The 12113-nt window shown below is 39.1% G+C and overlaps 1 protein-coding gene across 1 annotated transcript; it reads left to right on the forward strand.

Moving 5' to 3' along the window:
- The first annotated feature begins 9895 nt into the window (after positions 1 to 9895).
- LOC106843448 (olfactory receptor 11A1-like) lies at positions 9896 to 11745 on the forward strand. Its single transcript, XM_014860483.3, has one exon. The coding sequence runs from the start codon at positions 10562 to 10564 to the stop codon at positions 11531 to 11533; it is 972 nt and encodes a 323-aa protein (XP_014715969.3). The 5' UTR covers positions 9896 to 10561; the 3' UTR covers positions 11534 to 11745.
- Positions 11746 to 12113: the final 368 nt, after the last annotated feature.

Raw genomic sequence — 12113 nt, forward strand, 5'->3', positions numbered from 1 at the left:
ATTGGGGTTCTTTGATAGGTTATGTTCTTCTGCCTTGCTGCCTTTGGTATTCTTTCTTTATCATTCACTTTTGCCAGTTTCACTACTATATGCCTTGCAGTAGGTCTTATTACATTGACATATTTAGGAAATCTGATAGCCTCTGTCACATGGCTTTCCATCTCCTTCCCTAGGTTTGAGAAGTTTTCTGCTATTATTTCTTTGAGCAAGCTTTCTGCTCCATTTTCTTTCTCTTCTCCCTCTGGAATACCTGTAATTCTTATTTTCCATTTCCTAATTTAGTTGGATATTTCTCAGAGACAGTCTTCATTTCTTTTTAGTCTTAGTTCTCTCCCCTCCTCTATCTGGAGCATTTCAATGTACCTATCTTCACTTATGCTGATTTGCTCCTCTATGAAGTCTGCTCAAGTGTTCAGGGAATCCATATTTTATTTTATTTCTTCCATTGTGTCCTTCATCTCCAATATTTCTGATTGATTCTTCTTTATAGTTTCAATCTCTTTTGTGAAGTAGCTTCTGAACTCATTGAATTGTTTCTCTACTTTTTCATTTAACTCATTGATTTTTTTGATGATAGGTATTTTGAATTCTCTGTGATTTAGATTACATATTTCTGTGTCCTTAGCACTGATTTAGGGTACTTGTCATTTCTTCTCTGGTCTGAAGATTTAATATAATTTTTGATTCTGCTAGAGGATGTGGCTGTGTTTTTGAGCATCGTGGTATTATTTGGTGGCAGGTACCACATATCGCCACTGGGTAGGGGTCAAGAACTGTGTATTCTGATCCCTCTGCATTCTGCTGAGATCCTAGGCACTGGAGCCTGCCCTGGGCAGATGGTGGGGGAGGGGTGCTTTCTTCTGTGTGCTCTTGGGGTTTTCTCGTTCTGCCCTCACTATCTGCCCCCTGGGGTGTTGGCTTGATGAGGTCCCCTCTGAGTTAGTTTTCACCTTGGTAGGGGTTTTCCCCTAGGCTGTGAGGGCCCTCAGAGATCTTTGATGTTCCTGGGAACGAATGTCCCCTCCTCTATTCCTTCCCTCTTGGAGGCTGCCTGTGGTCCCACATCCCAGTCTTTTTGGGAGGGCATGAAGTTTTCTTTTACCCAATTCCACCTCCTTCAAAGGGGCCTCCAATTTCTCTGCCCTCCATGATATGGCTGTATGGGTCTCTCAGACATCTTTTGTGTTGTCTTTGGATGTCCTCTGCTGGAGTATGAATGTCTTTTTAGTTGTATGGTGGAGGGGAGCGATTACTGGGAAAGTTCACTCTGCCATGATACTGAAATCACTCTAGGTTAATATTCTTGTTGTGGAAAATGATGGATGTTTATTTAGGTCCATCATAAAGCCTAAGGTAGCTAGAGTTCTTTCCATTGTTTGGGCTCTAAACAGCCTTTTGACCTGTTATTTGACTTCCTGAAGAAGGTGATTGTGAAATTGATTCCACTACTCAGGCCGGATGTGCTGTCCATTAGGAAGTGGTCAGTCGTCATTCTGACTCTAAAGCAGCCTCAAGTGAAGTCAGTTTTGGTAATTCAATCCCTTCGCTATGTCCCAGTCTCTGACAGGTATATTATTGCTCACATTCTAGGCACATTGAGGCTGAAGCAAACTTGACCTCTTCTAAAACAGGGAGAGAGGTGGCTTTTAACCTTTGTACTTCCATCTCCCTATTCCCTACAGTGGCTAAATGTCTAACTTCAGTCCTGTGCTGCACCTCTACCCTTGTTTTTCCCTGAGCATAGTATTTTCTCTGTTCTGCTGCAAATAAAGTCAGCCACCTTCCTGCTGATCTTCCTGGCCTGCCCTTCCCTGGCAGAACTTTGCGGCCAGATATCTGGGTGGGTGATGAGAACAGATCCAGGTTAAAATGCCACAGCTTCTCACTGTTTTTGCTGAGGTTTAGGACATTACTCTTGAATAAATGCTTCTCAATTTATTGGAGGTCTTTGGTCAATTTCCAGAGTCCTTGCATGGCTGTTTTTGACAAATTTGTCGAGTTTTATTGTTGGTAAGAGTATTTGCTGAGTGTCTGCCCCACTCAGCCATACTGGCAGTCCTCCTGCACCCTCCCAAATGATTATGAGCCAAACAAAATCAGGGAATTAAATCTACTAAAACTAAGTAGAAATAACTTTATATTGGTTTTGTTTTCCAGTTGTCTGAGTTTCTGATGAGAAGGCAGATCCTGGAGTTTCAAGCGTTGTGGACATCGTGAGTGTGTGTCTCTCTTTATTCCTTTATTTTTCCAAGTGGACCATTCAGCAAATATTTATTAAGCAACTACTTAATAACCCTAAGAGACCTGTTAAGTGTGTCCTGTTTCACCCATTTTACAGATGCAGAAGGCAGCTTAGAGATACTGAATGATTTGCTCAATGGTTCAATATTAGCCTCGACGCTAGGGCAAAATCTCCTGATTTGCACTCCAGTACATTTCCACCCTTCTCTAACTTTGGTCTCTGCTTTCCCCCACATGTGACAGGCCATATGTTTTAAGCCAGGATTCACATTTCTGGAAATTTATCTACTGAAAGTGAAATAACAGTAGATAAAGATATATGGAATAGAATGCTTATTGCAACATTGTTTGTAATGAAACACGTGGATAATTAGGTAAAGATGCAGTTTTAGGAAAACATTGAGTTCGTATTTTTATATTATAGGTTTAATACAGGTAGTAAAAACAATATAATAATTATATCAGTACCTTTATACATATATGAGTGTGTATTTGTAAGTGTATATTTCTCTTCATGGGGAAAAGTGTAGAAGAATACACAAAGGAATTCTGAACATGGGTTACATGAGGAGGGGCTGGCAGATGATTGGACAGGTTGGTGGAGAAGAAGAAAAATATATGGAATAGGAAAGAAGAACAGGAGAAAGCCAAAAATAAAAAATAAAAAGAGAGAAGATTCACCAAAAGTGTAGCTCTAAATACCCCTGTGCCATACATGATATCATACCATTTATATAAAATCATATATTGTGTATATTTTTATGCAAAAAGACATTTCAGCATATTGTGATCCATATCTACTGCTTTGTAGGTAATAGTACATGTGCATGATGCATATAAATGTATATACACATTGTTTAGTGCAAAAAGCAAATTTGAGAGTAACATGTATATTGTGAGTCTATTTTGGTGGAAACACATATGTAAACTCTCAAGTCAACCAATCAGCTGAGCAGTTGGAGCTAACGCCCTTGTCTATGTGCATGTGTGTGTGTGTGTGGTGTATGTATGTGTATCATCAGTTGGGTGCGATGTTTGTAGGGAAGAAAGTGAGAATATTCTTTTTATTTTAGATGCTATTACTTTATTTGTAAAGTTACAATAAGTGTGTATATATGCACATATATGTTTGTGCAAGAAAAAGGATTCATACCAGGCTATTACAGATAATCCTTGGTGTATGCATGTGTGAGGGGGATTAGCAGCATAATGATTGGGAGAGATGATAATGCTTTTCTTTTATCTTTTTTCCATTTGTTACAGTATGCATCTCTACTTTTGTAATTTGATACATAAAATAGAAATTAAATAAGAAAACAGTTTACATGGTACTTGGGAAATATGTAAAAAATTTAAACTGGTAAAATCTTTACATGGTAAAAAGTTAAAATATATGCAATGGAAATTGTGTCTTTCTATGGTGTCAGCTCCCTGGTACCCTTACCTAGAATATTGGTGAAGTTGGAGTTAAAACTTTGTTGACTATGTACATACTAACATGTGAGTGGTTTATTGTTTTTTAAACAAGTGGAAACAAATGAAAGCACACTGTTTTATACCTTATTTTTTCCATTTAACAAGATATCATGGAAATCTTTTGCATGGAAATAATCATGCACATGTTTGTGTAGGTAAAGGAAAAAGCATATAAAGACAGACACCAACATCTCAGCAATGGTTCCATCAGTTGGGTGGAATGTTTGGTGGGAAGAAAGAGAGAATATTCATTTTTCTTTAGAGGCTACTATTTTATTTGTATTGTCATGATAAGGTTGAATCATATTTATGATTTAAGCTATTGAATTAAGAAATGTAGGGTGGTCATTTACATTTAGCTGTAGACAGTGGGTCTTACAGTAGTTCAGAGAAGGGAGTTTTCTCTGTTGGTCTGTTAGTCAGGGAGAAAGTGGGAGCTGAAGCAAGGGTCTGACTCAGATAAACGATAGAGAATGCCTGAACACATTTTTGGGATGAGAATTCAACGGATCAGCCTAATTTCTGTAGAGCATTCACAGAAAGGAAGAGTGGGAGCTAAGTTGTCGGCAGGCATTGGGACACGGAGGATATTGAAAGGCCACATAACCATTTGGATGTTACTTTGTAAGAACATGCCAGCTTCCTTCCCCTTAAAGCAAGCCCAGCACTGGCAAGGCTTTAATGATCTCTATAAAACACTCCTACCAAGGGTTGTGTCTGTTGAGATAGTTGCCTGGGATGATGTAGGGGAGGAATATTTCCTCTACCCACTGGGTCCTTCTGGCTCGGCTACAAATTAAATCAACATGACACAGAACAACAGGAGAAAATCAAACAAAGTTTTATAACGTGTATACGTGAGAAACACTCAGGAGATCTGAGCAACTCACAAAAATGGTGGAGGCTATCATCTTAAATATCATCTTCAGCTAAAGACAAAGTAGGATGTTGGGCACAGTGGTTTGGGACTTCAAAGGTGAGGAAGGCAATTCGCATGGAATTGGAAAAGCAAATCTTTGGTAAACAGAACTTTGATAAGAGGGGGCTTAACAAGTATCCTCTCAGTCTACCAGATACCCAGAGTTACCTATGATGATGAGCACATATTCTCCTCTTCACACTTTTTACTTTAGGATTGCTATTTCAGGTGAGTTTCCTATTTTTGTGAATGCTCTACAGAAATTAGGCTGATCCGTTGAATTCTCATCCCAAAAATGTGTTCAGGCATTCTCTATCGTTTATCTGAGTCAGACCCTTGCTTCAGCTCCCACTTTCTCCCTGACTAACAGACCAACAGAGAAAACTCCCTTCTCTGAACTACTGTAAGACCCACTGTCTACAGCTAAATGTAAATGACCACCCTACATTTCTTAATTCAATAGCTTAAATCATAAATATGATTCAACCTTATCATGACAATACAAATTATCTTTTATCTTAAATAAATAAATTTATTTATTTAAGATAAAATAAATTTATCTTAAATTTCTTTTAAGCAATTAGGAGGAAGGTCAAGCTTCTTTCAGAGTCTTTTGTTCTTAAAAATAATCCAGCCTAAGAGACTCATTTTGAGGTGGCCACTTCTGATCCCCCTCTGTGGTGAGAGGGCTTAGAGGCTGTAGGGTGGGAAGTAAAGGTTGAGAACAGTCTTCTGTGAGGACCACTATTGGTAGTGGTGTGGGAGGATGGAGTTAGGGATGCTGCAGAGAAATTAGGAGAATCTTGTGATGAGTTCTGATAAAGAGATTGGGAATTGGAGGATGAGACGCTTGGTAGAGAGCATCAGTCCCCATGGGGATGGAAAGGTGAATTTCCAAATGAATTGGTTTCTGCTTCATTTTTGGTCAAGCCAAAAGTTCAGGAAACTCCTCTGGAAAAAAACAAGTGTCTCAGGGGGCTGATACTTCTTGTTCATTTAAGGCTGCTCTCAAGAAAATCTGTAATTGGTTCTCAGGAGCCTCTCCCCTCTTGGCAGTTGTCAACCCTCTCTTGCGATAAAGGCAAGGACCTACAATACAAGGACAGAAGTCTGAGAGCTAGAAAAGGAGAAGGAGAGTAGAGGAGAGAATGGTTCCGCAAAGTGGAGGGAGACAATCTTGGCATTTTTAACCAATGTCCTACATTATTTCAGATTGAGCTCAAGGAGGGAGGAAATTGAAGGAAGGAAACTTCAATATTCTGGAACTTCAGTAAATCTTAGCACATATTCTCCTCTTCACACTTTTTACTTTAGGATTGCTATTTCAGGTGAGTTTCCTATTTTTGTACAATTCTTTATAGCCTAGTTCACAGGTCCTTTAAAAACGCTGTGGAATTGGTCTTTATACACTTTTTCCCGCTAATCAGTAACACATTTCATTAGACCCAGACAGTTAAAAAGTCTCTTTTTCGAAGGTATTTAAGGAAATTCCAGTATTCCTCTGGAATCCTAGTGTTGCTACATCTTCTATTGGACCTTTAAGAAGTCGATTTTCAATATTTCCTGCTGCATCTCAACTTCTTTCCTTTATCTCCTCTCTCCTGGAGATGCAGAACAGTAGACATTCATGTAAATAGCTTTAGTTGGAGGATGTTATAGAGTATGACACTCTCACAGCAACTATTTTCATAGTGGGAATTTATCCTCCTCCTTTCTTGTGGGGTAACAGAACTGGGATATGCTTAAAAGAAGTTTTTTTAAAAAAAAATTTTAGCGTATTTTTCTGCTTTGCTATAGAGTAAATGCCAAAGAGGATTGAAGAGAGTTAACAGATTAAACATTCAATCTAAATTAAGATTTATTCATGTTTGTTTTTTGTTTATAAAAATAACGTGTTTAGCAGACATTGCAAAATATATGGCAATAATTTTTCTCATTCCCAAAGATGAACTAAAATTCAATTTGGTATACTATATTTCTTAAGATTTTTTTTCTTGGAATCTTCTTTGAATTTCTTTTCCAGAAATGGTGATAGTTTTAATTGAGGTCTTCCTGCTATGACTTTCACCTGTATAGAGTCGAGTCTGTGATTGGGTGTTTTTCAGAAGATAGACTGATACTTTGCCCTATGTTCATTTCCCTATCAGTTAGGTGAAATTCATCTTGATGAATTTCAAACTCTTCCTGCATTTCTTGAAGTCCTCTAACTCTAAATTTAGCTCCTTTCCCTATCCCATGATCCCTATTTGTTTCTAATGGAATAATGATCTCTTATTGAGTAAACCCTGTTGTTGCTATGTCCTTCCCATTTCTCTACAATCTTCACTACCTTCTCTTTACTTCCTTCTTTCTCTCGATTCCCCCAATCGAGATAAGGTTGAGAGTGTGGTCGTCTGAAAAGCCAGGATTATGTTATGACATGAAAGTACTCTTCGCGTGAGTGAACTTTCAAAACACTCCCAAGAGCAATCTGGTTGTGGAGATGGAATGCAACCACATTTTCATGAACACTGCTAGTAGATTCTTTGACCACACACACACTTTTATTTAAATTAGGTGTTCAATTTGGGAATGTGAAGTGGAAATTTTTTTGTCTGATGTTGACTAGCTCATGTACAGGTGGATTATACCACCTTGACTTCATTGAAAACAGCTTAGTACCCTGAGCTCCCATAATATTTATATTTCAGTCGTTGCTGCCATTCTCAGCTAAGCTTTTGTTCTCTATCCACATCCCTCGATAAATCAGCATTGTTTAGCATTGTTCAGTGGCATAATGAAGGTAAACGGTGCCTGGGGATGTTGTAATATGTTTGTTCTCTCTATTTCCATGTTGTGTGTGTGTGGGGGGGGTTTTGTTTTGCCAAGATTGCAGTCTTTGTGGTGCCCTGCTGATTGCCACCCAGGGACATAGGCCTCTTACTGCTGCCCCTTTTTCACTGTCTTGCATCTGGAAATCAATGGAACTTTCTTTCCATTGGTTCCACTACTTGCTCTCGGCCTCATTCTGCATTCCCTGAAATAGCCTTTACAGGATAGTTGGAATGAGAGAGATGATAATATTGTTCTTTTGAACAAAGCCATGAAATGGATTGCAATAGGCACATGTCAGTTTTACAAAAAAATCATTGAACTTATGTTTGTCCTTGATTTCTTGTGCTCTACTCTACTTCTCTCTGGTTTCAGCTAGCTTAAGTGCTGTTATAGAAAAGAAGGAATACGCTTTATTTATGACCTGAAGAATGAATGAGTTGAATCTACAGAAATGTAAATCTTGGTTCATTATAGGAATAAATAACTAAGAGTCAGTATGATCTGATGTTGGCACTGACTTCCTGGGGAGGTAGAAGTGGTGAGCTGTTTCTTACTCGAGGAGTTTTAGCCTGGTTTTCATGCCTACCTCTCCTCCTGGATCCAAGCCTCAGATTGAGCTTGGGCCAAAAGAATGATCTATGAGTTAAAAGAGGTCCACGAAGGAGTGCCAAGTTCATATCACAAGGAAGTACAGATGGGGTATAGGGTAAGGCAATAACTTCTAGAGGCAGAAGTTAGAGGATGGTAATAGAAGCCGTGGGCTTTCTAGGTCTATGAAGTACAGAACCCCTCTCTGATCACTTCACATGAGCTTGGTTATGAGAGTGGTGGTTTTAAACATTAAGTATTTGAGACTTCATCTTTGTAAGGACTTCCTTGATATGTTGGATAAATTTCAGTCTCTGTGATAAATTAACTAGCAGCCTGTTTGTGGAGGAGAAAGTGCAAACAACAAAATAATGAATGATCAATTCAAGGCAGCACACATTTGCACACCAGGGTTCAGTTGTGTGGAATCATTCTTCTTACCTTGGGTTTAGCTTCCCTAAAACTATCTAAATGCAAGTTGAACCAGGCTACCCTATTGTTTAAAAGCCATCAGATGTGCATTGTTGCCAACAGAATAAAGCTCTAGCTCCTTCTTTTGACAGAAAAGGTCCTCCCACTCCATGCTCTGGTCCTGGCCCACCTCTCTATCTCTACCTTACACTATTCTTCACCTCAATTCTAGTGCTTCTTCAGAAGTGCATTTCTTTTAATTGTCCTTAGCTCTTTTCCCCCAACACCTCCACCCTTTCCTCACATTCTATGCTGTTTCTTGCCTTAGTATGTACTCATGGTTTTCCTTTTACCTATAATACCCTAACCTCCATATTTTCCATTTTCCATAGCAATCATTGATCATTTCAGAATCACTTGCTTTCAGTAATATTTCTTCCAAGTTTAATTCATTAACTCTCTTTCAGTGTATTCCAATTATCAGTTGATTGTCCATCTTCTACACCAGATTGTAAGCTCCTTAAGAGTATGGGCTGGTTCTATTTGGCCTAGTATCCTCAGCATTGGTATGTCTTCTCTACGCTGGATACTTAGTATGTGATTGCTGAAGAAATGTAGGGCTCCATTTGTCAAGGAGGCTTCATGGAGGAGATAGAACCTAAAGTGGTCCTTTGAGGATTTCATAGTAGCAATAGGCAGAGGAGTGGGAAATGAGATTCTATGCAAAGAATTGTTTTTGCCTCAGGCAAAAGTACAAAATGGTATGCAGTGTAAAGTCTCCCACCCACTTGGCCCTCAGCCATCCAGTTTCCATCTTTTATACAATTGATGTTCTAGTCTATTTGTATTAAAGATAACTTACATTTTATGTGATAATGTAATATATACTTATTAATCTCATAATGTAGAAAATAAAATTGTTAGTATTTGGTATGTATATACATTTATATGAAAAAAATCCATATATATATCTTTTTTTTCTGTAGCTTTCCCCTGTAGTCTTAAACATTTCACATATTCTCATGTCTCAGTGTAAACACACACATCCCTATGGATAGCATATGAGACTTTCCCTGCAGGTACACAGACCCATTTTTCAATCTCTAAAAGCTGAATTACACGACTTTGCTTTCATATATGTGTCGTCTGTCTGGAATGTTCTGCCTACTCTCCTCTCCTTTGTCTGGTTAACTATTACCCATCCTACAAAACTTATCCAGAAACTACCTTCTTCAAGGTGCCTTCCTTGTCCTGGATCCTCATACCACTGTCCATCCCCATGCTGGGTTTGGCATCTTTCTACTTCCACAGCACCTATACTTTCCCAGACATTATCTTTTATCACATTTCCACGATAAAATCTTGAATAATTTGATTAAACTATTTTTGAAAGAAGATTATTTTGGTAAAGGAGGGGAAAAACTAGAGAGTTGAAGTCTACACAGAAGGTAACTGTGCTAAGACAGTTGTGAAGAGGTTGTGAGATGAATGGTGGGATAGTGAGGAGGGAATATACAAGAATTTTCAAGGAACAATTGATGATATTTCACTGATTGGGGAGTGGGGAATGAGAGAAGGTATTAAGATAAAGACGACTATGATATAGTGAGCTTGGGAGTCAAGGCACAATTTTCAAACCACTCATAGTGGAGTTGGTTGAGATTGGGGAAGACATAGGAATTTGTTTTTGATCATGCTGATTTTGAATTGAAGAGGAGACATGACCGGCAGGCATTTGGAGATATTCCACAGTTGCACATGAGGAAGGCTATATCACTGGTTATACAGATTGGGATGATGGGACTTGTTATATCATAGAGATGGTAGATTGATCTAATAGGGTACAGGGCTCTAAAGACTGAAATTGTGAGTTCAGATAAACTCTCTTGAGCCTTCAAGAACATGCGCAATTAAGGAGTGCAGGGGAGGAGAGGAGTTGGAGAAGGAGTAAGCAACTAAAAAAGGGACAGATGATGATTTTTGTAACTGACTCTTATTTTGGAAACTCACTTTTACCTTTTTCATTGTAGCCCTACTTATCTCAGGTTTGGTCTAGAAGATATAGAGCTGCACTAAAATTTCTCCCTTAATCACTGCCAGGCAGAAACTTGGATGATCCTCATGGAAATTGTCTCTATAAGAAACCAAACTATCACTGAATTTGTCCTCCTTGGTTTCTCTGACGTAGCTGAGCTGCATCTCCTTTTCTTTATTGTGTTCACTCTCATCTACACCTCCATCATCATAGGGAATATGCTAATCATTGTGGCAGTGGTTAGCTCCCCGAGACTCCACACACCCATGTATTTCTTCCTGGTTAATCTGTCCTTCCTGGAGATCCTTTATACCTCCACAGTGGTGCCAAAAATGTTGGAGGGCTTCTTGCAGGAGGCAGCCATCTCTGTGGCTGGTTGCTTGCTCCAGTTCTTTATCTTTGGTTCTCTAGCCACAGCTGAATGTGTCCTGCTGGCTGTCATGGCATATGATCGCTACCTGGCAATCTGCCACCCACTCCACTACCCACTCCTAATGAGACCCAGATGGTGCTTGGGGCTGGTGGTCATAGCCTGGCTCTCTGGCTTCATGTTAGATGGATTGGCTGTGGCCCTGATAGCCCAGCTGAGATTCTGTGGCCCCAATCACATTGACCATTTTTACTGCGACTTTATGCCTTTGATGGGCCTGGCCTGCTCAGATCCCAGCATAGCCCAGATGGCAACATTCATTCTCTCTGTGGTCTGCCTCACTGTTCCCTTTGGACTGATTCTCACATCTTATGCACGGATTGTGGTAGCTGTGCTGAGAGTTCCTGCTGGGGCCAGTAGGCGAAAGGCTTTCTCCACATGCTCCTCCCACTTAGCTGTAGTGTCCACATTCTATGGAACTCTTATAGCCTTGTACATTGCACCCTCTGCTGTCCACTCCCAGATCTTCTCCAAGGTCTTTGCCCTACTCTACACTGTGTTCACCCCTCTCTTCAATCCTGTCATCTACACCCTGAGGAATAAGGAAGTTCATCAGGCGCTACGGAGGATTCTATACATAAGCAAACGGAAACACTTAATTGAAGGAGGATGGTGGTGAGGATTTTATTTGGACTTTGCCTATCTCCATTGGGATGTCTGCCAGGATACATTGGGGAGGAATGACTTTGTTCTCTTCTGATGTTCCCCTCTGTGAAGTGTTCTATTGTTACTCTAAAAATGAGGATAAAAGAGTAACAATCAAGTGCTAACAAAAAGTTTTACTTTTATCCTTTATTACTGTTTTATTAAGTAGGCAATGGATATTAATATAGAAATAGATAAGCAAAAATAGCAGCACAATACAAAACCTGGGAATAGTGTATTGTGTGTGTGAATGTATATATATATAGTTCATTTATGGATGTATGTAATCTGGTTTTCCGCTGAATATTATGTCTTGAGCATCCTTCTGTTTCAAGAAGTATGTACTAATTTATTCTTCTGGGCTTTTTAGTATGGTTAAACATGATTTATTTAAATGATCTCCTATTGTGGGAATTTTGGGTTGCATTCAGTTCTCTCACCATACAAACATAGTTTACATCCAGATAGTCCTATAATAAGTTCTTAGGAATTGAATTGCCAGATCTAAAGATATGCATATTAAAAAAGTTTAAAACTGAATGAGTTTTATTTAT

Source organism: Equus asinus, chromosome 8 (assembly GCF_041296235.1).
Source record: "Equus asinus isolate D_3611 breed Donkey chromosome 8, EquAss-T2T_v2, whole genome shotgun sequence".
In the NCBI taxonomy this organism is placed as follows: domain Eukaryota; kingdom Metazoa; phylum Chordata; class Mammalia; order Perissodactyla; family Equidae; genus Equus; species Equus asinus.

Bases quoted from the DNA above. Each gene is read 5' to 3' on its own strand.
- LOC106843448 (XM_014860483.3), top strand. From the start codon at position 10,562: ATGATCCTCATGGAAATTGTCTCTATAAGAAACCAAACTATCACTGAA.